Here is a 27,181-nt window from a genome sequence, read left to right as displayed (position 1 = left end):
TCTTTTGGAATCTGTAACAAACTTATCAATTTTTCTTTTCATTTGCCAAGAGAAAAAGATAAATTCCATTGCGAACTCAATTATAACACCCCAATTCAATTGGAATACAAATTCCAAGACACAAGGCTGAGTATTCTTTAAAGGTTCTTCTTCTTTTAACTGGTAGCACTTTTTTGGGTACATTCTGAAGCATAATCTTTTCAATATCGAGTATGTTTAAACATAGTATCATATCCGTTAGGAGTGGAGGCAAACGATTGGTATATAAAAGTATAAGGGGTGTGTAGATTCGGAATCGTACGGTCTTTGAAAAGATAAACAATATTTTGACCGATTGAACTATACCCGTGTCAAAATATATATATGAAACATATATAATGAAAGTAGGGGATGGGGGGTTATGAGTTTAATAGGCCAAAGTGAGAGTGGGTTTAGTTTTGGGCCAAATCTTGGTAATATTGGGAAAGCCAATCCTGAATGATGTTGAGCTGCTGCTTTCTCACATCTTTCAGCCATTTTGGGTCTTCAGGAGTTGAGAATCTCAAGTCTACGTGATGAGCCCCTGTTTCATTTACCAATTTCAAATAAAATTTTAATTCCTAAACACTCCCTCCGCTTCTAAATTTGTAACAATTTAATCCTTAAACTTTAAAATGAGACAATTTAATTCATCTAATGTAAGTGGGAATAAATCTATACAAATTAATCAAGGGACTAAGTATATGTTCTGGTCTTTTTTTAGTCCCTATTGGTTAAAAAGTTCCATTTTAGTCTTAATTATGGTTTAACGATTTTCAATTTAGCCTCTTAATTATCGTTTAACAATTTTCAATTTAGTCTTTCAATGTTGATGAATATTAAAATCGGCCGACGATATAAAATTTTACATGACATAATACTTAGTGAACCCGTGGAACAGTAGTCCAAAAAATAGTAATTAACATAAAAAAAACTTGAAACTTCTCCAAATTTCTAGAAAATTTTCTCCCTGAACCTGACTTTTTTTTTTCTCCTCTATATTTCTACCAATTTACTAAGATAAGTTTATCATCGGCCAACCTTAACATTTATCTACAATGATGGGCTAAATTGAAAAATGTTGAAATATAATTAAGAGACTAAATTGGAACCTAGTAAACCGTTGAAACACATCCACATTTGGTCTGCCTTGCCTTGGTTAAAACATTAGAAGTTAAAATAGTAAAAATATATTTGATGTAAATGAATGCTAACCTTCTTTTGCTACTATAGCTATTATGCTTGAGGATATGTTTTTCAGGACCCTGTAGGAGATATCAAAAGAAAAGAAATGTTGAACATTATATTATGTTTAAGCCAAGCTCCATTAATATTGCAACTAAAATTAAATAAAATCTGCCATAAGATGAGAGAGAGAGAGTACCCTCCTGCACTCCAAGGATCTCTCAAGCCATTGAAGAAGATTATGTTGCTTCCAAACCTCTTCAAAACTCTCTCAATCTTCTGCATATCAATCACTCAAAACTCATTTATAGGTAATTTTAGTTTGGAATCTAGATTGAAGAATTCAAAGGAAATCTAATTTTTCACAAGTCTAATGAAATTAATTGTGATTCTGAGATATTTTTAAGTTGTGAAAATTGGATCAAGTTCAGTCATCCGATTAAGGCACAAATTAACATTTTGTGAGGTTAAAATTCCTACCTAGTTTTTCACTACTTAGCCCCTAATCTCCGGTTAAATTGGGATTGGTTAAGGAAAGTTTTTTCATCTAATTATTTTTTTAGGATGAAGAACTTCTCTCCCTAGAGATTGACGGAAAACGATAGAAAAAATAAATTTTTTGTTTTTTTTTTTCGAAAAAATGTAAATTGAGAATTCTTTTAAAAGTGATAAGTAGTAAGATAGCTGTTCATAAGTTTAAGACAAAAAAAGTACTAGACATATTTTCCCAAGGGACCCGACCCATAAACTAAGTAAGGAATAAGGATTATTCACCGACTCGGACTCAGATATCGACTCTCCTATACCAAATAAAAGGATGGAGACGAAGAAGAATGCATGTGAGATTTGACATTCAATCGTGGTGGTGTGATGTTGATGAGAAATATATGTATAGATTATACGAACATGGCCTCCAAAGTGTGTGGTGATCCAAGTACGGCGAGGCTCCACGCCAAATAAGCGTTTACAGAAACTGAGTCGATCTCCATAGCTCCATTTTGAAGCTGGAAATATGCTGTCCTTCGTGTTCCCTCCGGTTGGTAATATCATTTCCGTACACGCCTGACCAAAAACAGAGCACACAATTTTGGATATATGGCTTAAGAATAATGGGCCATGGCCATGGGGGGCCTTCAATGAAATGAAATCACTCAACATCACACCACCAACCAACTCAATTAATTCATGCTCTTGCTCATCATGTCACATAAACTCAACTCTCTCATGAATTTTGATGTTTTTGATTTAGCCTAGGTTGTTTAAAATGTTTTAATTTAGTATGGTTTCCACGTTGATGTGTTAAGTTTGGTTGATGGTAAGTTTAACTATTATAATACTTTGTGAGTTGACATAAATTATTTTTTATGAAGGAATTTTCTTAACTTTTCTAACTCATCCTCCAAATTGATGAGAAAGTTGTTGACAATTTAGTTTGATTTCTTTCTTGTTACTAGGTATCATGTCACACGTAAGTCTTTACCATAAAAAAAAAAAAGAAATTATATATATATATATATATATTTAACATCCACTATAGAAAGTGATATAATTGAAAAATGTTAAAATTATGTGAGAAGACAAATTTCAACTTTTCAAACAATATTAACTAAATTGAGAAAACACACCCCCAAACACAGTAGTATGAACTAGAACATATATTTAGCATATTTTTTAAACTCTCGTTTTTAAAATTTTATATATATATATATATTTTAAAATTTATGATAAAATAAAATTTAATACTTCATTTCTCTAAATTTTTTGTCCCACGTAGAAATTGGATTTCGTTAATTTTTTGGTTATACTCTCTCCACGGTGGATGTTAAATATGGCAGATGATAAACTTACTCCATATATGATGTTTAGTGAGTTAATTAGCACAAATTAAGAAGAGGAATAAGTAAAAATTTCTAATTTATCTGAAAGTTGCTAAGAAATTTCAATTTTTTTCCCTCTAAAATTTTCTTATTTACGAAGTATTAGGCTACGTAAACTTATCATAAGTCATGTTTAATATTGAATAACGAAAATGATATAACTGAAAAATGTTAAAATGTAAGGAATTAAATTCTATGAAATAATAAGGGCTAAATTGAAAAAATACCTGAGTAATGAGAACAAGCTTAAAATACTATTTGGTCCTTGTACCTTTAACTGGAGTTCATTGTGGTTACTGTAGTTTCAAAATGTTCCTTTTTGTCCCACATTTTAGAAGGGTGATCATTTTGGTATTTATTTGCAAAATGTTAATATAAATTTTACACAACGAAAACTCTTGAATATAAAATCATTGTTACATTTCAAAAAATGTATTGAGCGTAGTATCGCGTTGAAATTATGATAGAAAAAATGATATTAAAAATAAAATCAAAAGATCAAAATAGTCACTTTTAAATATACATGAACAAAAATAAATACTTTAAAAATATAGCCACTAAAATAAACTAGAATGGAAAGTAAAATAGATCAAAATAAATATTAAACATAAAGATCAAGTTAAAATTTATTTTAACTTACGCACTAAAACATATAAACATATATTTTATTTACTTGTTTAAGTAATTTATTTAAAATTAGAATTTCAGTGGGATTTCTTTCATATGAAAACTTGTTAAGATCTACTCTCTCATGAGGTAAATAATTTCTCTATCTCATGCCCCATTTTGTTATACCAAGACAATCCTCAGTTAAACAAAGTTTAAAATGAAATAAAAAAATCAAGATGAAAAAAATCTTAAAAAAAAAAATAATAAAAGCTTTCCTTCTACTTCAAAGACAGTGTAATCTAAAGCTTTTCTTTTTCCAAAAAGAAAAGAAGTGTTGGCGATAGGTTGCGTAAACTCTAATTTTGAATCAATATTTTGACCAATTTGAAGCTTTTTGACATCGGATACACCAAACATCACATCATTTCCATCATATACTTGTCCTTATCCTTGCCAATTCCTAATTTACGTATTAAATCTTACAACTATGTCGTTTTTCAATAATATTTTAAAATTTCTAAGGAAGATTTAAATATTATTTTGATATCTTCGTTTTTTATTTTGATCTCATTTCTTTTAATAATAATTTTAATATTGTCATTTACTTACTAAACTTTTTAAAATGTAATCATAAATTTGTATTAAAATTTTATAAATAGAAACTAAATTGATATTTAAAAAAAACGCATGATAAAACATACATCTAGAAAGTACTAAAACTAAAACAAACAAAATTGAAAGATATATAAAAACCAAACTCCAATAACTAAAATGAATCAAAGTAAAAAATATACGAATCAAAATAGTACTGGAACAAGTTACATAATAATTACAAAACATTTTTTAATTTGATATTTTAATATTGAATATCCACTTAAAAACTCCAACTAACCTAAGCAATTTATTTTTCTTTTTTTAGAAAAAATCTCACGTATCCATTTTTTCTTTTTTGTTCTTGCAACAATTTATGTATTAATGTTATTTTAACATTTGAAAAATCCAACTAAAAAATAAAAGAAACACAAGTGAAGTCCCCAAATGATATTATTTAGATTTGAAAAGCTTCGTAAATAATTACCTGCCAAGTCCAATCTCCAAGATCGTGAGGATCCGAGTCATCGTCAAGATCAAAACACGTGGCAGTCCCACTGTAGTTATAGTAGACGTTAGCCGCACCATACAACTTCGCAAATGTGTCGTTCCCAGCCGTCGGATCGTCAATCGCCTTGCACATCTGCACCGTCCCCACAACACCTTTTTCTCTTTCATCATTATTTTCTCATTCAATCATATGAATTTGCAATTTGGGTTTTTAATAATAAAAACAAAGCGAGAGAGGAATTAGCATTAGCAAGGAATTTTAATAATATTTTCTTACCTGTTTAACTGGATAAGCTGGCAGCGGATTTAAAAAATTCCCGGCCGTCGGATAATCTGTCATCGCCGTGTATAAAATTGCAGTATACAGCCAACTTTTAATCGTTTCAGAGTCAGCCTGTCTGAATATATCCTATAATCTATATTAATATAAATTTAACTATCTAATACATTTTTATACAAAACTTCAAAAATGCCTTAAATTTTAAACTTTAGAAAATATTTAATAAGGTCTTAATTTTCAATTTTATATCTAATATATTCTTATCATATTTACCTACTTTTAAATCTTAATTAATAGCTCATAGATTTATTGGACATTTTTTTGGGATCTATACCTTGAAATTTCATACACTACAGCAATTTAATCAAATAAAATGAGTATTAAATAGCGAATAAACTTACTTGCAAAATTTGAATGAGTTGCGAAGCATCTCGGGGCCTCCTGGTTTATTTGCTGCAATTTCAATCTGCTGCCATGAATCTTTAATCACTGTGTAGCAATTCTGGCTCTCACTCTGCAATCACATTATTCAAGTAAATTAAATTATCAAAATAAAGCAGTCCTTGTGATACTAATTATTAAATATTATTGTGGTTTTATTATAGTTGTTTGGTTATTTGTGTCGCAATATTGTTGGCATCTTTCTTGTTAATTTTATTTGCCTTTATAGAAAAGGACCACAAGGCATGTGGGGTTGTCCTTACTTGGATGAAAGATGATGTTTAATAACTATGGTCTTTGCTTTCAATCTCACCCCTCAGCATGAACATTATGATTAATGGAGGACCACATTTTATGTTTCCTTCTTTTTAAGTTTACTTTGCACTTTCCTTTCTCAATTTAGGTTGATTTCCATCCCTTCAATAAAGTTAGTGTTTCTTGCAGTGCTGACCATCAGCCGATCTGGGTTGCTTTTCGTCCAAAACCAATGACTTATCTACAGAAATTGACGTTGACCGAACCAAACTGGTTCGGTCGATTAGTTTGTCGAGAAACCGACAATGCTATTTTTTTCAATTTTTTTTTTTATTTATTTCCATCTTTTTCATTATTACTATTCAATTTCTCAATTTCTCTTGTATAACCTGTTTTTCATTATTGTTTACATTCAAGGGTTCAAATTCTCTTCCTTATAGGGAGGGGTGAGGGGTGAGGTTTCAAATCCAATGTCTAAAAGCATAAAATAAACTAAAAAATAAAAAATAAATTTAATGGATATATTATTGTCGGTCAATAGGTCGGAATTCGGGGGTACATGATCGCCGACCGATTTGTTGGTTCTAAAAAATCAGAATTGACAACCAAACGATCAAGGAACCGAACTGATCGGTCGGTTCGAGTCGATCAGATCGATATCTTTGCTCACCCCTAATTTCATTTAACCTTAAAATTATAAATTAGGAGAGTGTGGAGGAGGAAGTAATAACCTTGAAATCTTGGGTGATGACATTGTTGAAGGCATAAGGAGAAGTGATGTTTTCAAAGTGGAGGATGGGAGCAGATGATGCTACAGCTCCTATGCTAATGTGAGGGTATTTCAACCTAAACCATGCTGCCAGCACTGCCATGCCCCCACAAAATTACCAAATTAAATGTATAATAGTCATAAATAATAATAATAATAATAAAACCACCACTCATCAATTAATACATAGTTACTTAAAAATGATTGTTCAATTACTTTTCAACAGCCAACCAACACCCACATATCTCAACCGTCAAAATATCTACTCTTTTTTTTTTTTTAAATAGGTGGGTCAAATTTGTATGTGTGCTAAAAACAAAAAGTTTTCAAGATTTTATTGAATGGGATTTACTCAAAATTACGAAATTAAAAGGTTAAATTACAAGTTTAATTTTTGAACTTTGAAACTTGTGTTTAATAGGTTATTGAGAAGTTTCTAATAGGTCCTGAGACTTTTAATTTAATTTAATGTCTAATAAGTCTCTAAACTTTCAATGTATGTCTAATAGATCATTGGCCTATTCGGCATTTTCTTAAATTTACAGATCTACTAGACAAAAAAAATTGAAAGTTTAGGATCTTATTAAACATGGAATTCAATTTTATGTCTAATAGATTGGTTAACTTTAATTTTCTTTTAATATATTAGGAATTTTGTTAGACACAATCCAAAGTTCAAGAACTTATTAAACACACTTTTAAAATTTAGGGACGCATTAGACATAAATTTAAAGATTTAAGGATCCATTAGATATTTTTAAAGTGTAGGAACCATCCGGTACAAACCTAAAAGTTCAACAAAATTTGCAATTTGCAATTTAACTAAAGTTATATTTTAATTTAGTGTGAAGGAAGATTTTAAGGAGTAAAAAAATATATATATATATATTTTTTGGTAAATTATTAAACTTCTAAAATCCATTAAGTTTTACAAATTAAAAACCCTGAAATAAAATACCATAATCTAGACATATCACAGCAACTCAAGTTTTCCATTCTAGGCTATAGAAATTTGGATTTTTCGAACTTCGTAAGCACAAATTTTAATAGTTATTAAAATTACTGTTTGAGAATACTGATTTCATATAAATTAATAAATTGTTGCCACTTTTTCAAATAAATGTACACTATGGAGTATCACTTGATTATTCTCACCTTCTTGAAATAGAATCTTAATTTTCTAATATCATATAATATATAGTTTGATTGAAAACGAAGTGGACGGGAAAAAAAATGGTTGTCGTTGTCAAATAATGTTATACAATAATCATTTCTAAATTGACCAATCAGCCAATTAAAAGTCAGCTCTATTTCTCAATGAATATAATTTTAAAACTTTGGCCATCTGATTTGGAGTTGATTTCTATTTGGTCAATAAATCTAAAAAAATCATCCTTTTTAGTCTTTGATATTAATTTAATATCAATTTGATTCTTGAAGTTTCTAAAGTGCAGTTCATACGAGATTTTCTATTTTTTTTTTGTCTAAATAATATTGTGACATCATCATTTCATTAGATCAACTAATGGTCTACTCCACTCAAAGACCAATTAAAAACCAAATTCAAACGTTAGGGATCAATTTAAAATTATCAATCTCAAACCTCAGTGACCAATCAAAAATTAAATTCAAACTTCAGACAGCTAATATGTCATTTCTAAAACGTAAGGATCAAATAGAAACTAAATTTATATCTTAAGTAATGGTCTTTTAAATTCAGGAAACAAATACAAACCTAAATCTAAAGGTTTGGATCTAAAAATGTGTTTTACCCCATGTAAAATTAAGCAAATAAATAAATAATAGCTATATACCTTGTGATTTTGTGAGAGATTAAATTAGAAAATATAAAGACTGATTTAAAACGTTTTAATTCTTATGAAAAAAAAACTTCGAAACAGCCATAGAAAAAAGAATCAAGAAACTGGAAAATTTTGGGAACGGCGATGGACTTACTTCCTCCATAAGAGCCGCCGAAGACGACGACCGGCGAATCAACCGCCGTCAAATTAATCTTCAAGTCGGTGATGAGAGTCGCATAATCCGCCAACGCCTGCGTGGAGCTTAAAAATCCAAGCGTACTCGAATTACGATTGGCCACATCTTCGTCTCCCCCAAACGGAATCGATTTCCCGTAAAACCTATGCTACAAAATCGATTCCGCCAATCACTCCGATCGATTATTCACAACAATCGATTATTCGGGACAAGAAATTGCAGAAACAACGAATAGATAAAAAATTAGGGCGAAATTGAGATCGTACCTCGATGAAAACGACGAGAGCTCGGAAACGCGGCGCGGATTCAAGAATTAAACCAGTGTTCTGCGCGAACCACTCGATATTGCCTTCGTTGCCGGTGTAAACGAAGATCGGAGCGTTCTCGGCGGCGCCGCCCCAATAGGTGTCGTTGATGAGGTACCTCTGCTGAAACGTGTGGTAGCTTTGGGGATTGAAGTTGAAGTGATCGAGGATCTGAGTGAAGTAGTTGGTTCGGTAGAGGCGATTTTGGCCGGAATCGTCGATGGAGGATTTTTCTTCGGGGCGGAGGAGGAGCGAGGGAGGGGCAAAATTGGAAAAAGAAGAAGTGAAATGGAGGAAAATGAAGAGGAAAAAAGGAAGAAAAGTTGATGGAGACACCATTGTTGCAGTGAGTGAGGTGCGTGGGGGCGCGGCTCTGTGCGCCAACTGCCATGTGCGGTTGAAATAGGGAACACAAATGACAAAGATAAGCGTGTCTTCATTTGGCCGTGAGACTTGAGAGAAAGAGAGGGAATCTCAAAAGTATCATTTTAGTCCTTTTTTTATATAATTTTTTTCTATTATTTTCTCGATTTAAAAAGTTCAATTTCGTTCAAAAATTTAAACTCGAACTTTACTAGTAACTAAAAAAAAAATGTCTTCAGAGTGCAACTTGATCACTTAGAACTTTGATGTTCAAGTCAATAGATCATCTGAACTATGTTCTCCCGATGAACAATTAGATTTGTGTACATAAGTGTGGAGCGGAGTCTTTCTCTATAAGTGTTGATATGTGGGTCAAACTCAACAATCATTAAATACGACCACAATATTTGAAGCGTAAAATCTGTGGTGGTTGGTAAGCAGTTGAGAATAGTTTCATCTATACTTCGGTTGGGGCTTTACTAAAGTGAAGCTCTAAAGTATGATTTATCGACTTTGATATATGAGGTGCTAATACTTCGGATATTAATAACATTTTTTCTCCTGCTACGTGGAAAGTCGCTTTATGCTATCCAACATATGTCACATTTAACGTGTGTGGTAATAACTTGAAATGATATACACAATATGTAAAGTTTAACGAAATTATAGACACCAAATTAATTTCTTTAAAAAAATTATGGGGATAAAGGTGTGAGTTTAACTTACTATTTTTTTTATACATGAATTATTTGGATTGATGTTAATTTTATTTCATTTAACCAATTATTAATAATTAGATAGATTTTATTGTCTACTTACACATAACTTGGTTAGAACATATATTATGATTGGAAGTTCGAATCTCCTACCACTGTGTTATTAAACTTAAAAAAAGAAAAAAGAAAAAGGAAAAATAGGCTCTATTAATATTATTTACTATTAAAAATAAATTACGTGAGAAAGCAAACTATTACTAGTAAGCAGACAAGTTTCGAAACATTTATAAAAAAAGAATAACATTAAAACTCTATTTTTAAAGTTTCTTATGTTTCAATTGTAAAATACTTTTTGACCATGCATCAAAATATCAAGATAAATTTTAAAAATATTTTTTTACTCTTAAGTTATATCAAACTGATAACTAGATAAAGTGCTAACTATCTAAATATATTTAAGCACTTTAAACCATATAGTTAGATATAAATATTACCAACTCAAAAGTTTATTATATTTTAATTTTTATACAGTTAATAACAACACATAATAAAATTTAACACATTTCCTTTGCAACTTAATATTTATTTATTTCAACTTCTTAATACACAATATTTAAATTGTATCCTCTACATATAAAACAATTAACAATATAATAACAACAAAAATTAAAATGACCATTTTTTTTAAGAAATTAAGTTACCAATGTGAGAGTTAAATTTATTTTTTATTTTACAAATAGATATTCTTAAAAATATAAACATACATTTTCTTAAAAAAAATTATTAGAATCAATGAAAAATTATGATTTATGATATGGTAAAATATTTGTGTTATAATATTCATATTATATAATTTATATCCACATCACTTGAAAACTTAAAAATAATATATTCTTTCATTAAATATGATAACGATATTACCAACAATATTATATCGGTTGTTATGGATGATTTTCTACAATTCAGATTCTCTTTATTTAACGAATTCAAATGGAAGATATCTTGATGGCTTATGATTCTGATATCCTATATTCAAGATATATTGATTGCCTCAAGATTCTCCCAATATTTCTTAGATGTATCAAGATTCGAATTCCACAATCGTTAGAGAGATCAGAATTGAACTCCTAGGAAGTAAGCCAAACCCTAAAGGGAGGCTCACAACACTCTACGTTTTATACTCAACTACTCTGATTCTGACTTAAGCATCGGAGCCTGTGTGGTAAGAGCACACCGATCTTTAGTATTATTCTGTTTAGCAGGTCTCGTTGATCCTTTATTCTAGAAGATTGGTGCGAATTTGGCGGAATCCCAAGCCAAATTTATGCATCAACATCGGTGTAGAGTAACAATTAGATACGTGATGTATTAATTAATTTTTAAAAACAATATGATTGATTATTTTTCTTATTATTCTAATATATATATAAAAACCGGTGAGTCAAACTAATCCTTTGATCATTCAAAAGAAAAATTAAGTCAAAATATTTTCTATAATTTCTAAGTTTGAAGATTTGAAGGCGAGATGGGCCCTCGTGGAAAGGTTGTCATATATATATAAAACGATATTTTAAATTTTTTTAATAAAATATCTCTTAAAAAATCTTTAAATTGAAAAGTTATATGTAAGAATATAAATTTTTTATTGCTGATGAAAATTTTTGTTTACATCTATGATATTACTCGAAGACTATTAAAACTAGGTGTTCTGAAGGTTTGGTTCCATTTTAGATTAAATTGGTAATTAAATTGTGACGATTTATTTTTATAAATATAATCAAACCAAGCTAATGAATCATAAATCCCGAATTTAACAACTTGGTTTAATTTCTTAGATTTTAGACTAATCTAAACATAATTTAATAGACAAAATACCTATCATACTTACCATGCCTGAGATAAAATGTTTCATTTATCATCTCTATATTTGTTGAATTAAAAGGAAGAAAAAAAATTCTAGATTTTAGGCTTATTAAGCTTTATTCTATCATTTGAAATTAAATTTCAAAGTTGATTTGAGCATAGCTAAAAAGAATAAATACACTTGTTACTTTTTTTAAGATTAATCGTCTCACCTTTCACTTCTGTATTTGTTGAACTAAAAGAAAAAAAAAATAATCGAAATTCTCAGCTTGATTAACCTTCACCCTACCATAAATTTCAGAGCCAATTTGAACATAATTCACGTGGATAAAGCAGTTATTACATTCCTTAAGATTAATGGTTCGACCTCTCACCTCTGCATTTGTTGAAAAAAAAATTTAATTTCAGTAAAATACTATAAATTTTAACGATTTCTAGACCTAGTAAATATAACATTTATTTTTTATCAGATTGTTGCTTTTTGTTTCATCTTCAATGTGTTCGTATAATTTTGGTTCTTGAACTGAATTTCACTTTTTTTTTTACGACTTCATATTTCATCTCTATTATTGGAATCTCTATGTCTATTTCAAATATGATGTGAATGGGTTAAGAAACACAAATTAGCATTCTCATTATATCTTTGTTGTTATAGATTTTGTGTATGATTTTGCTTTTTGTTGTGTTTTAATTCCTATTTATTTTTCATTTTTCATTGTTTTGTAGTCTACCATCATAAACATATTTAAAATTTTAGTTAAATAAGGAAAAGTAAAACATGGTCCTAAAAAAGTGTATGGCTACATTATTGTAGTGACAAGAACAAGACGATTCTAAAGATTTCAAACTGTCAGAACTTTAATTCCAAAATTTTGGTCGGCAATATATTATTTCTGAATAGCCTAATTAAGTGATCTTCATAACTAGGTCCTTGCTTTTTGTGGGTGTTAATTATTTGAGCTGGATATCCATTGATCTTACAAATTAAAAATTAAAAATTAAAAAAAAAATAGTGGTAATCTAGTAAGAATTTTATATAAATAACTATGAGAATTACCTATGAATTAAAACCCTATAAAGTTCATGAGATTTCGATTTTGGAATAAGGTTTATGGGTTATATTAAATAAAATGTATTCCTGTAAAGATTTAAAATAAAAAAAACAAAAAGAAAAAAGGAAAAAAAAGGGAAAGACCCATTTTTAATCTTTTACTTGTGATCCATGAAATGTCGAAGTCCACAATTTGAGAAAATGTCTTGAAAATGTCAACATCAATAAAAATTTCTTAGAAAAATAAAGAAATTCAGGTTTTTTAAAGTAACATATAAACCTTCTACCACTTTTTTAATAAGTTAAAAAGATCTTATTATTAATAAAATGTTCATAAATATATTTTTTTTAGCACAGCAAATGAGAATTGAAATTCGAACTTGTTCGTCAAAGACAAATATCAAATTACCACTTAACTAAATTCATGTTGGTCATAAAAGTGATATTTTGTTGATATTTTCCAGCTTGCAGTTTCATTGCACCCTTTTTTTTTTGTTGATGTTGAACTCATGAACGTATTATAAAAATCAGTATTTACATCGGTAGAAATTTAATGTCGAGAAGTATGCATTCATGTGCATTACCATTTATGATTTATCTTTTTTGCATATATATTGTATTTACCACCTAAATGTAAGTTTCTTCGAAATTTATTCTTCAAAACAATAAACAATCAAAGAATAATTTAACGCACTTAAACTTACCAACATTGTCTCTCCTCCGTGCTTAATAGTAAGTTGAATGAGTTGAAAAATCAACACCTACAACTTAGGTTTTAGTATGCAAATTTATGGCACTATATAGCCAAATCATTTTCAATGGGCACACTACGTGTTAAGTGCAAAAAGACACTACAAACTTTATTATGCCAAAATCTAAATATTAAATCAACAATACTTGAAATAATTTGTTTAGACATAAAGATAGATAGCTAAATATAGCATAATAATTATTTTAAAGGAAAAAGTTGCCAATATACATTCTCTACACGATCCTATTTTGTTGATCTGTTCAAATATTCGTTCCCTTTTCTCATTTTCCCTTTTGCTTTTCCTACGAAAACAAACAAAATTCACCAAGTCAAGTTGACTGAACTTGCTTCGTAGACAAGGTTCATTCCGTAGCATGCTTCGGACGAAGTTGGAGAACAGCTGGTTCAACATCCACTAGAAAAAGATAATCCACTTCAGATAGCCACATCTCTACATAGTAGCGTGAAGAATAGCTAAATGGTATGACTAAAACAGACATAATCGTTGGAACGACCACGAAAAACATAGCATGGTACTAACTTTTCACTTACAAAATTACCATTTAAGACTCTCTTCTCTAAGAATATTGATGGAGAAGAGGGTAAATTAATAAGAAAATAGGAGTTAGGGGCATGGTGTTTGAAGTGTCCTTAATTATTGCCTAGAGCACCACCACTCATCATTAGAGCACTTATTAACCCCAAAAGCTAACTCTATTTTTTATTCACCAACCCACCACCTGATTTCCCCTCCTTTTCTTTTATTCAATTTTTTCCGGCCTTCATCCCTTTTAATTTATCAATTTTATATAACTTATATCATTTCAAGAGAAAATAAAGTTCCAACTGATTAATAAATATGTCGTTGACCAAAAGGTTGAAAGTTCGTAACTTTATTTTGCATATTTTTAAATTCAAAAAAAGGGAAAAAAAAAGTCATTTTGGTTATAGATGATCCTCTACGTGGCAAGAAGAAAAAAAGCCTTCAGAAAAATAAAGATCAAATCTACTACCTTAAATCTTAGTAGAATTTCGAGAGTAGTCGAAGTCTTGCCAATGAACCATGCTAACTATCATCCGAAATGAGCCCCAAAACCTTTCAAATTCCTTTTATTTAAGGCATTCAAAAGGGAATAAATTTTGATGGTTTAAGAGGTAGAAGAAGATATATTTAGAAGGAAAAGATATATGATGGCCTCAAGATTCTCTATAGAAGGAAAATATTCATAGTCGAGGTAGGCTACAGATCTCTACTCTTTGCTATGCAAAAACACCTTATTCTTCTTCTTATTCGACTTATTCGATTTTGACTTAAGCATTGGAGCCTATATGGTGAGAGTCACACCGATCTTTAGTGCTCTTCTATTTGGCATATCTCGTCGTCCTTTTATTCTACAAGATTAATGCGAATTTGACGTAATTCCAAGAGACCAAATTTCTGCATCAAGAATACTCATGTTATAAGTAAGAGAACCAGTCTCATATTTAGGTCCGTGCATGATTGATAGTTTGCCATCTTCATAATGTATCTCGTGACATTTAGTTTTCACGCAAGAACACTATTAATAAAAGTTAAGTTTGGTTTTGATAAATGTTAGGGAGGATAAAATAGAGAATAACAGAATATAATTGAATTTCGTTTCCTCCCGACCGAATACAAACCTACCAATCTATCTGTAATAAAAAACTTCATAAAAGAAATATAAAATCTAAATCAAATAATATTATTCCTGATCATAAATCTAATTCAAATAATATTGAAAAGTCAATACTAATATAATTCCAACCCTCTCTAAAATTTATCAATTTTTTCCCTTCTCATAACCAAGTTTATAACATATATATTGTTTTAATCGATAAATTCAATTAAAGCATTAAGATCTCCAAGAACACTCAAAGATGAAAACGGATCATGCAAAAATGAAGTTACCATTCCAAATGTAAAATCTCAAATAGCCAAGTTTAGCATACCTCTCTCGTTCAATTTCAATGTATTTATATAAAGACTAGATAACTGTTGGTATGATGAATTCAAATCTACGATTATCTCCGAAACTCTAGGCATGAAATACGTGTTGAGGTTGAAATACGGTTGTATGATTACGTATTTAAACGTTAAGGTCAAATTTGAAAACTTCTATTATGTAGTTGGTTTAGTTCGTTATTTTGTAGTTCGACTTTACAGAACTTACTTCTAAAATTATCCCGTGAGATTACCACGTGCGACTAACGGTCGACTTAGTAATGACGCTTCCTTGAATGAAATTTCACCTTCATCTTATATAAACAATGTGTAAAAGACAACACACGCAAATTTATGAACAGACAGGAAAAAAAAAGGATGGCCTTGGGGTTGGGGGTTGTTTCCTAGTAAGACAATCTGCACAGTGACAAGTTCTTTTTTTTTTTTTTCAAACCACATTTAATTGGTCGGTGATTTCGCCTTTTGAACACGTCGCTGTCATCCCCCCAAAATTTGCTAAAATTATCCAATTTGAATTATTTCCCTATTCATTTACATATTCCCAAAAAAAAAAGAAAAAAAAAACTCGAAATTCCTCATATTTTGACCGCAGACACGAGAGAGATCACAGAATCCGAAACTCCCAATTAACGTCTCCCCAACGACGCCGTTTCCACGAATGACATTTTTAAAATCCAATATTTTATTTTTCTTGTCACGTCACACTAATCAATTACGCCACGTTCTCGAGTGTACCTGGTCGCGGCCGCACCGGATCTCTCCCCACTATCTGTTCTGCTCTGTTTTACCCTATGCTTTCTTCTTCATCTTGTAGCTTACAGTCTGTATTTTTCGGCTACTTGAATTGTTTCCTCTTCTATATTTATTCAAGTTTTCTTCGTGGGGTTTCTTCTGAGCTTCGTGTTTCACTGTTGTTTCGTAAACCCATTTAGTGTTGCTCTGGATTTTGGCTCTGCTATGATTTGAAAAGGGTAAAGTAAAAGAGAAGAAAAGAGAATTTGATTCTGTGCTTTTTAGTTGATTTATCGACTGTTCTGCTTTTTTCATTCAGTGATCGAGCGGACGAGGGATTTGGGGTGATTGTGTCTGATTCTAGGTTTTTTCTTTGATACAGATCTAGCGGCTTCAGCTGACGATGCCAAGGCAGAATCTAGTGGCGGAATTGATTCCAGGGAAAATCAGAAAACGAGGCTGCTCCTCCTCGGCTTCTTCCTCATCTTCGATTCTCCAGAATTACAGGTTTAAGCGAGCGATTCTGGTGGGAAAAAGGGCCGGATCCTCCACTCCATTGCCTTCATGGAGGCTTATGACCTCGCGATCGAGATCCCCTGCCTCTGCATTTCGCTCCACTGATTCCCCCAATTACGAGCTTTACCAGTGCGGCGGCGGTCGGCCCAAGCAAGCTCCGGTGTCGGCGAGGAAGCTGGCGGCGACGCTGTGGGAGATGAATGAGTTGCCGTCGACTAGGGTTAAGGAGGGGGTGCCCTCCGACGAGAGGAAATCGAGAAAGGAAACCAAGGCCAGAGAGAAAACGACACGATCGGTTCATTCTGGTTCTCTGCCTCCACATCTTTCCGATCCGTCGCATAGCCCTGTCTCCGAGGTGGGTTTCTGCTTTTTGGCTCTGTTTCTCATTCTGATTCGTTTCTTCTTGTTTTGTTGATTAGATCTTCTTCATCAGATATCTAAAACCTTGTACATTGATTTCTCTGTTCGGTTTACTTCTTATCTGTTGATTGAACTGTTTCTCTTTGATGTGAAACAAAGTGATAGATTTTCAATTCGTTGGTTTTGAAATTCAAATTAGTAGAGGAGATGGACATGTGGGGCTGTGATGAAATGCCACTTCTGGTCAATATGATCTGGCACTGCGTTGTTTCGTTGCTATGATCAGTTTGGTTTTTGATATGGGATTTGTATCTTTTATGTTAAATATTTGGGTCTGTGCTATTGTAGAGGGCGGATCGTTCGGGAACGGGGAGTCGCTGTCGTAGAACTCCATCCATGTCTCAGAGGCTAAAGCTTGCTGATCACGGTGTCGGGGTTCTTGATTCTGTGAGCAATGCTAGTTTGATGGAGGTATGGTTTATCTTAGTCTTAGTCTTATGTGCTTCTTGGAGGACTGCAAAATGTGCTTTGATTTGTACGTCTTTGTTTGAAACATTAAGCTTATCCCCGAGTTTTGTCCCTCTCTTCTTCTGTATTATGACTATGATTACTGATTTCTTTTATACTGAATGGCGAATAAGGATGTTGAAGTACGGAGGTTTGTTGTTTGTAATGTAGATTGAGACGAGATCGAGGGTGCAAACTCCGAGTGCACCGAGTGTTGGAGTTAGGACGCGGTTGAAGGATGTTAGTAATGCTTTGACAACTTCTAAGGAGCTTCTCAAAATTATTAACCGTGTGTGGGGCCATGAAGATCGTCCTTCAACGAGCATGTCCCTAATCTCAGCCTTACATGCTGAGCTGGAGAGGGCTCGACTGCAGATCAATCAGCTTATCCAAGAGCAAAGATATGAGCAGAATGACATAAGCTATCTGATGAGGTGCTTTGCTGAAGAGAAGGAAGCATGGAAAAGCAAGGAGCAGGAAGTGGTGGAGGCTGCCATTGAGTCCGTAGCTGGAGAACTTGAAGTTGAAAGGAAACTTCGGAGAAGGTTTGAGAGTTTGAACAAGAAGCTGGGGAGAGAACTGGCCGAGACAAAGTCATCACTTCTCAAAGTAGTCAAAGAGCTTGAGAGTGAAAAGAGAGCAAGGGAAATTATGGAGCAGGTATGTGATGACTTGGCAAACGACGTCGGGGACGATAAGTTAGAAGTCGAGGAAATGCAGAGAGAATCCACCAAACTTTGCGACAGTACCAAGAAAGAAAGAGAGATGAAGCGACTTGCCGCTGTGCTGCGTGAGGAACAGACTCACATAGATGCCTCGGATTCCAAGTACGATCTCGAGGACAAAAATGCAGCAGTCGATAAACTGAGAAACCAACTCGAGGCATTCTTGGGGATCAAAAGGTCGAAAGAGAAAGAGTTTGGATCGAATGACTTGAATGATGTAAAATTTGCTACATATCTAAACAAAAACGGGATACGTTCGCTTCAAAGTGAAGAAAAGGAGGAAGGGGAAGTCGTAGATGGAGCGGACTGTGAAGAAGATTTGGCTGACAGTGATCTTCATTCTATAGAATTAAATATGGACAACAACAACAAAAGCTATGATTGGATCCACTCTTCTGGCATTCCTCTTGATTCCAGAAGACCTTCAATAGATGATGAACTCAAGGCAAGAAAATCTACTTCTAAGAAGGGATCAAGAAAAAGCACTTCTCTACAGAGAAGCATTTCTGATGGAGTGGAATGGGGAATCCAATCTGAAAACCATCCAATTTCAGGAGACCATGTCTTGGATTGGGAAAGAAGCTCTGTACTGGACAAAGTGGCTTCTGGAAAAGCTTATGGAGATCATTTTCAGGGATACAATTCATCAAAGAATCTCAGAGACCAGATCTTGTCTGGGTCGAGGCTCGGTTCAGTTAAAGTCACCGCCAGCCCAACAAGGCTGTGGGAACAAGCACGACCCTCAAGAGATCTCACCGATACAGTCCCGGAGAGAGCTTCCCTGGTGCAGGGCAATGGTTTGAAGTCCAGGCTGATGGAGGTTAGAGGCGACGGTCTAAGTTCGAGGAAGTACAAATGAGAATCCGGCAACAGGAACCGTCCGCTCTCCCGTGCTCGTTTGCATAACTTATGAGGCAAATGCAACTCAGTGAGTCGGGAAAAGTCCCTTGTTTCGGGTTGAAGCTGTTACTTGCCATCACTGGGAGCTGCTAAAAAGTTGCAGCAGCCCGCTGCTCAAGTTTCCCAGTAGATATATATTGTGAAATAGAAGAATGCTCATGTTTTGTAAGTTTCTTGTAGAAAAATCAATGCTTTGAATTTTTTTCCCCTCTTTTTTGGGTTTCTTCCAGTACAAAAAGTTCCTCAATTTTCTTTCTGTTACTTGTTTCCTTGCCTTTCTCTTTTCATGCAGTAGCCCATCTGGAACTGGATAATATTGAAGTGATGTATTTGGAAAATTTCAACCATAGAAGAGCTTTGTTTTTTCTCAGCACTTTGTATATTTTTGTACAATAAAATAGGTGTTGTCCCCTTTTTTATTTTTTATTTTATTTTTTCCGCCGTTTGTTCTATTTATTGGTTTTTTTTCCTTTAAAAAAAAAACCTTAATTTCTATCACTTATTTGAAACTCTGAGTTTCAAATCCAATTTGAAAAAGTGAGGGCCTGGGCTTTTTTTCATTATGCAATTCAGATTTTTTTTCAAATTCATTGAGTGATACATATTTTTAGATTTCAAAGGAATCATATAAAGCATAGATTTTTAGATTTTAAACTTAAAACTTTAAAGGTAAAATTACTACCTTAGAAAATATTAAAAAAATTGATAAATATACTATTTCAGATCCTAAACTCATTTCACTTCTTTTTTTAAATTAAACCATGTAAAACATAATATATTATAAATTATATAATATACAACATTTAAAACTTTTTTCAACAAAATTTACCACACATATATTAATTAATTAATTAATAATATTTTATATTAACTAAATATTGGGTTGGTAATTAGTACTAATTTTTAAATATATTACTAAACATATTTAATAATTGTTTAAATTGAAATTCAATTTACAATTACTATAAAAAAATACTGAAAATATGAAATGAAGTAAGAACGAAAACTTCCAAAGTGTTAGGTTGGCCCAAAAGTTCAACTGTTTCTCAAAATATATTTATTTATTTATTTCCTTCCTTTTCTAAAGTCTGTTTTCATAGCTTAATCAGGAGGCTACAAACAGTTTCCAAAGCAACAAAAATAATTGCTATTATGGATTCATATATTTTTCAAGGTGCTTCTAAAGTTTCATATTTAATTAGAAAAAAATAAAAATATAAAATATAAAAGTAAATTTATTTGTCAGAATTTCCATTTTTAAAACTTTGTATTTATCGAAAACTTTAATATATTTATACGAAAAATTATAAAAACTTAGGAATGCACAATAGACGACACCAAAATAAAAACAAAAATAATGAAAATAGTAACAAAATTAGGTAAAACCAGAAAAAGAGGTGATTAGTAAATTTGGGAATTGAAGTCGTCTTTTTATTGGACATTATCAAATCAATTCATTCACTTATTGCAGTCCACAAAATAAATTTAGCTCAAATATTTGAAAATTGATCTCTTTATCATTATCATTATTATTACTTATAAAAAATTATTATTATTATTATTATTCCATCACCTCTATTCATGTTAGGAAAAAAAAATTCAAAATAAGCATTTCATCTTATAATTCTTATGATTTTTAAATAAATTTCTATCGAATTTACTAATTCTATAAGAATCTTCTCTCTTTTTTCTTTGAGTAAAAAGTTAGAAATAAATTGTTATATGTAAAAATAAATAGAGGACCATATCATTTTAACGGTAAACTTCACAGGTATTATAATTTTTAGGTCAAATTACTCAACATAGACGAAGGGTGAGATTTAACTAAATTGTAATCATCAAAACGAAAAATTTTAAAATTAAAAGGACCAAATTGAAACTATATCTGGCACGATCCATCCTTACAAAATATTATCTTTGAGAATTTCGTCCTCATGTCAATGTCAAAATAAGGGAGCCATTTAAAATATTTAAAATATTGGGACCACGAATTAAAACTAAATCAAGATCACAGTGACTCACTTGAAACTTTCAAAAATTATTGAACAAAATTGAAATTAAGTCTAAATTATAAGCATAAATGGATAACTTGATCTAATTACTAGTATCTTTCTCGTCTAATAAGTATTAGCTTTTAATTTTGTATTTATGTATCTCTCATTTCTAAGATATTTTTAAAAATAAAAACAAAAATTTAAATATTTTGTCAAAAAATTGTCAGGCACGAGATGACCATAAACGGTCCAACTACAAGTTTGAACTCTCTTGAAAATTGAAATAAAGGGCAAAAAAAAAAGTTGGAATTTCGTTCGTGAGTTCCTCGTCATCGTCTTGAGCGAAATCGTTAGGAATTTTATCGCAGGAAGATCCGGTGATCCTCTCCCATGGAACGGATGCTTTTGTGGGCAGTAATTTTCATATTCCCAATCTGTGTATCATGTGGTCAGGAAATCGGATCGCCATTGGAGCTGAGTCATCTAACTCGGCAGCTTTTGGAGTCGGCGAAGAATCCCGAGTTTTTCGACTGGTTGGTTAGGACTCGGAGGAAACTGCACGAGAATCCAGAGCTCTCGTTCGAGGAATACGAAACGAGTCGACTCGTTCGAGCAGAGCTCGACTCTCTTGGGATTAACTACACGTGGCCCGTCGCTAAGACCGGGATTGTCGCCTCCATTGGATCAGGCGCGCACCCATGGTTCGCTCTTAGGGCTGATATGGACGCTCTTCCTATTCAGGTTTCAATCCGTTACCATAGATTTCCATTTTTGAATCCTAATTCTGCCTTCAATTTTTCATATCAAACTACGACCTAATATTTTCCCATTTCTGGAGAAATTGGGGATGAACACATCGAGTTGCACAGAATATTACAATTAGATTCATTCCAATTCTTTCTGATTGGGTGAGAATTTAACTAAAAATCGATTACTTCTTCTGTTCTGTTCTTGGGAATCGTAGAGGTTTCAATATTTGCACATATGCTTAAGTCTGAATGATATGGTTGCATTCTCTTTTAAAAGGAAATGGTTGAATGGGAGCATAAGAGCAAGAACAGCGGCAAAATGCACGCTTGTGGCCATGATGTTCATGTGACAATGCTTCTTGGAGCTGCGAAGTTACTTCAGCAGAGAAGAAATGAGCTAAAGGTAATATATAGATATACATATATTTATATCAATCTTCACAATTAGGAGAAACCGAGGTACTAGTTTAAGGTTTTTGCTCGTGATGGGATTACTGTTAGGATAGAATTGGGGATATTATTAGGATATCGAGAGTGTATTAGTAATTGGGTTGGGAGTTTTGATTATGAATACAATGAAGAGGTATGGATGAAGGTAGGCAATTAGTAAGTATGGTTTAGACTTTAGACTTGAGTAAGAATACTCAAGAGAGGGGAGGGTTCACGTACCTCGATTTATTTGGGAGATATTGTAGCTATTCTATCTTTTATATTTCAATATATTTCTAGTTCGGGTTCTGTCAGCTTGTTCATTTTCTTTTCTTTCCATTTTCAGTTTCTTCCTCTGGATATTTGATTGAAATGGTTCATTTGTGGAAACTGTTTGTGAATTCTAAAAGGGCACAGTGAAGCTTGTTTTCCAACCTGGGGAAGAGGGTCGTGCTGGGGCTTACCACATGCTGCAAGAGGGTGCTCTGGACAACTTCCAAGGCATATTTGGGTTACATGTCTCTCCAGATATGCCAACAGGAACAGTGGGTTCAAGAGCTGGTCCAGTTATGGCTGCTAGTGGTAGGTTTTTGGCCAAAATTCATGGAGTTGGTGGACATGCTGCAATGCCTCATATAGCAAGAGATCCAGTTCTTGCTATGTCCACTGCTATCATCGCGCTCCAACACATAATTTCTCGAGAAACAGATCCTCTTGAAGCCAGGGTAATCTCATCTCCCGAACTAAACATGGAAAATATTCTTCAAACTATCTCTGCTTTGTTTGTCTTCAAACTGTTTTTTTCTTTTTTTGTTTCTCTCTTTGCATTAGTCACAATTGGTAACTTTTAGTTTATGTTGCAATTTGTCCTTATAAAAAGATCGAATTGAAATGGATTAAAAGCTTAAAATTATATTGAAGTTCATTAGAAATGAAGACCATAGTTTAACCATATTCATTATGTGTTACATTGCTCTCCAATGTTTGCTGTAAATTTTAGCGATGAAATTTTCAGAAACCATGTTCTTTTTTGGTAGGTGATCACTGTGGGGTTTGTTCAGGGTGGCCAAGCAGACAATGTGATACCGGAAACCGTAACATTTGGAGGTACTTTTCGAAGCATGACTGTGGAAGGTCTTTCCTACCTCCAGAAAAGAATTCAACAGGTACCCTCCCCCTCTGTTTTATATATGGATCCACACTACCCACATCGAAAGATCCCGGTGAATTGATGGACTAACATCGACATCAACTAACAACGTTTGCAGAATAAGGAAAAATAATCAATCAGTTTACAGAATTTTGAGGCAAAAAACTTTGTTGGCTGACTTGGATAACTATCACCAGGTCATAGAGTTCCAAGCAGCTGTGCATCAGTGTACTGCATCCATAGACTTCATGGAAGATGTATCAAGGTTCTACCCAGCTACTGTCAACGACGAAGCATTGTACAGCCATGTGAAGAGGGTGGGAGAAAATTTGCTAGGAGAATCAAATGTGCATCATATTTCCATGGCTATGGCAGCTGAGGACTTCAGCTTCTACTCTCAGGAGATGCCTGCTGCATTTTTCATGATCGGAGCGAAGAACAAAACGATCAATTCTGGGATACCGTTGCACTCGCCATACCTCGTCCTAGACGAGCAAGTTCTTCCTGTTGGAGCTTCCCTTCATGCTGCGGTTGCGATTTCATACTTAACTTCAGACAAATTTATGGGGTAAGTTTAGAGGGTAGGAGAATGTTATTTAACCCATTTGTCAAGAAGTTCAAATATTTACTACATTTCTTGTTTTATAGGGGCTTTGACAAGAGCAATAGTCTTGAAGACGAATTTAGATTCTTCGCCTGACATTTGGATTTGCTAAAAATAAATGATAAGGCTCTGTGGAGGGTTAATTACATGATAGAAGAAAATGCATTGTTCTTATGCAGTAAGGTCTATAGAAATTAGAAAATTTCGACTAAAAATTCGATCATTGGGTTTTGACAGAGCAATAGTCCTGAAGACGAACCATCATAGGTGGGTTGATTGAGATAGAATGGGTTCAGACTCTATGATGACTACCTATTTTAGGAATTAGTAATTTTTATGTGCTTCTCGGCACCAAATATTATAGGGTCTGACGGTTATTTTAGCTGGTCCGAACACTCGTAAATATAAAGAAAGAAAGAAACATGTCTTTTAATTTTCTAAATTCTAATTGAATAGCTACTATATAAGAGATGAAATCTTTCTAAATGGGTGGAGTCTCGTTTACCAAGATTGAGTTGATAACCATTTGGTTTTTTTTTTTTTTAAATTAACTTCTTTTGTGGGAATTTTTTTAATAATGTTTCTTTTAAAATTTTTTTCCAAAAATACATTCTTGAACAGTTTTTTTTTTTTTTAATCTCAATAATCCCTACATTTACGACTTAACCCAAAACCCAATTTACATATAGATTAATATTGAAATTTAAATAAATTTAAATCCATTTAAAGAATTGGGCTGGACTAAAAATTATCCAAACCCAAAGTCCCATCAAACCTGTGAAAACCTCTCGATGAGACCTCATTCATTTGGAGGGTTCAGAATTTTATAATTGAGAGAATTCAAACAAAATTGAAGATTTTCTAAAGACTTGAAGAGATAAAGATTAGATATTGAAACTACCATATAATACATATAAACAATATAAAAAATTTCGTGTGAACAATAATTTCTACTCAATTAGATATTCAATTTTTTACCTCCATTTATACATATGATGAATAAAAAAGAATGTGATTTCTTAGATCATTATTTTTCCAAAATTATTTTTGAAAACATAAAAATAGAAATGGATCACAGTCCAGAACTAAAGTTAACTAATTGAACACCTTCTAATTAACTCTGGTACACATTAATAAACTATAGTTGGGTTAAACCTTTATAAACTAAATACATTGTTTTTTTTTTCATTGAGGACTTTCCCGTAATTGTACAAGAGTTGAAAACTCTACAAAAGCAAGTTGACAAGGAAAGTGACCAAATTGTGATGATAAATTAGTATAATCCTTCTTAATCCTAATTAAATATCACATAATAACAAAGAAGGATAAGGAAAAAAATTAACATTATTGTGAAATAAAAAAACAAAATAGAGAGAAATGAGGTGGCATATGCAACTATAAAGAGAGTTGACGAAAAAGAAGACTTTTGTTTTTAATTTAATAAGCCGTGGAGATGAGAATTTAAATTTCCGACATTTTGATGGACGGAGAAGACTTTGAGACATAGGATGCGTGATTTTCAAATGAACCTTTCTACTTTAGTTGGAAAAAAATCTTTTTTCATTCATTATGTTTTTAATTATTTTAAAAAGTCATGAAGAAAAAATCCATAAAGCTGACTAAAATGCAATATCTTGCACCATAAAGAGAGTTATCTTTACGTGAAAATGAAGTAAAGCAAAATAATTACAAACAAACAATTTTACAAAAGTAAAACAAAGATAGATATGCAATATCTTCGAGCATCTTCTGTCTTTTTATTGGAAAAACACTGCAGACTTATGGGCACTCCTCTGGAATTAGGAATGAAGAACTGCAGACTTACAAAATGGTTATCCATCGCCTAAGATTGCCGTCATGCATCCCACTGTCGAAGCATTCCTTTGGAGGTTCAATAGACTTTTTTCTTGACAATTTGCTAAGCAAATGACGTGACTCCCTATGATAAACAATGCTAAATTTGTGGTCTTGGTTAGTTACAGTATAGGTGGTAGCTATCTCTATCATGCCCTGCCGTATAAAAAATTCACGGAATCAACGAGATAATACAAATAGAAAAACAGCTAACAAGTGGTCGCTGAAAAATTCACACTTTTTATTTTTTTATATTTTTTATGTTGACCCTAAGATATCGCCTTAATAAGGTTGCCGACAAGTAATGCATTTGTCATCAGAAAGCCAATTCGCCACGCGTTGTATGAGGGAGTTATTTATTTATTTAACTGGTAGGGGAAACATTTCCCTCCAAAGACCAAATGCATGTGATCCACCATGATTGAAACCATAATGGAAAATGCATCTTATAAGCGTTCTTACAAAATACCATGAACCAATAATAGTTGTAAGCTTGATACAAAAAACATTGTACTAAGCCCTTATGTAGTCTCTGTATAAATAACTTTACGAGGAATGAATCTCTTTGAAAATGATCTTGGTGTGTGAAGTCCTTGATTCCAATGTGAAAGAGTCAGGATATTGTGAATCTTTAGTTTTGAAAATATTATTTTTGACAAACCGTTTTGATCCAGTGTGTGAATAATCTCTACTGATTTTGTGTCAATGAGAATAAATTCGTAGAACTTTCTGTTCTTTGAGATTTCATCCGGGTTGAAGTTAAAACAAGGAGGATATATGATTGAACATACTTCATTTATCAACATACTATCCTACACCGATTCGATAATAGTGTCGACTATTTTATTTTAATTTTTTTTTTTTCAAGATTGGAGGTTCAAATCTGTATTCGACATTTATTGCAGTAAAAATTTAAAGTGAAAACCTTTTTTTTTAGAAATTTGGGACAAAAATGAAATTAATTATGAATTAGGAACAAAATTTAACCCGGCTATTGTACACCCTAATTGTAAGAGATATTTTGAGTAAATATCGTCTTAAATCAGCTAAAAGCTCCAATATTTAACTTTTAAAAAGAGAAATAAATTTTTGAAT

At 32.3% G+C, this 27,181-nt stretch overlaps 3 protein-coding genes across 7 annotated transcripts; 2 read left to right on the top strand and 1 right to left on the bottom strand.

Moving 5' to 3' along the window:
• Positions 1-244: 244 nt before the first annotated feature.
• Positions 245-9,294, bottom strand: LOC111014378 (uncharacterized). Of its 4 annotated transcripts, none has more exons than XM_022289077.2 (10): positions 8,800-9,292; positions 8,492-8,681; positions 6,498-6,631; positions 5,472-5,584; positions 5,068-5,188; positions 4,768-4,923; positions 2,110-2,265; positions 1,403-1,479; positions 1,234-1,283; positions 245-562 (listed from the first exon to the last, which is right to left on the bottom strand). In XM_022289077.2, the coding sequence occupies exons 1-10, from the start codon at positions 9,175-9,177 to the stop codon at positions 432-434; spliced, it is 1,506 nt and encodes a 501-aa protein (XP_022144769.1). In that variant the 5' UTR covers positions 9,178-9,292; the 3' UTR covers positions 245-431. The 4 variants fall into 4 exon arrangements, with proteins under 4 accessions (XP_022144769.1, XP_022144768.1, XP_087980621.1 ...); XM_022289076.2 differs by having other exon boundaries at positions 1,403-1,482; positions 8,800-9,287; XM_088124495.1 differs by having other exon boundaries at positions 466-562; positions 1,234-1,286; positions 1,410-1,479; positions 8,800-9,294.
• Positions 9,295-16,375: 7,081 nt separating this feature from the next.
• LOC111014346 (golgin family A protein) lies at positions 16,376-19,567 on the top strand. The gene is made up of 4 exons (XM_088124604.1): positions 16,376-16,537; positions 16,681-17,169; positions 17,523-17,645; positions 17,853-19,567. Exons 2-4 carry the CDS (start codon positions 16,702-16,704, stop codon positions 19,263-19,265), a joined length of 2,004 nt encoding a protein of 667 aa, XP_087980730.1. The 5' UTR covers positions 16,376-16,537; positions 16,681-16,701; the 3' UTR covers positions 19,266-19,567.
• Positions 19,568-21,534: 1,967 nt separating this feature from the next.
• Positions 21,535-24,378, top strand: LOC111014350 (IAA-amino acid hydrolase ILR1-like 7). 2 transcript variants are annotated; one of them, XM_022289039.2, is made up of 6 exons: positions 21,535-22,041; positions 22,327-22,452; positions 22,889-23,203; positions 23,516-23,644; positions 23,826-24,196; positions 24,277-24,378. In XM_022289039.2, the coding sequence occupies exons 1-6, from the start codon at positions 21,691-21,693 to the stop codon at positions 24,326-24,328; spliced, it is 1,344 nt and encodes a 447-aa protein (XP_022144731.1). In that variant the 5' UTR covers positions 21,535-21,690; the 3' UTR covers positions 24,329-24,378. The 2 variants fall into 2 exon arrangements, with proteins under 2 accessions (XP_022144731.1, XP_087980227.1); XM_088124101.1 differs by lacking the exon at positions 21,535-22,041 and adding an exon at positions 22,061-22,208.
• Positions 24,379-27,181: the final 2,803 nt, after the last annotated feature.

This window comes from Momordica charantia (genome assembly GCF_013281855.1).
Source record: "Momordica charantia cultivar OHB3-1 chromosome 5 unlocalized genomic scaffold, Mcharantia_2.0 BLBB01000005.1, whole genome shotgun sequence".
Taxonomy (NCBI): Eukaryota; Viridiplantae; Streptophyta; class Magnoliopsida; order Cucurbitales; family Cucurbitaceae; genus Momordica; species Momordica charantia.
Note: the sequence above shows the minus strand (reverse complement) of the source record. Positions and strands in the feature narration are given on the sequence as shown.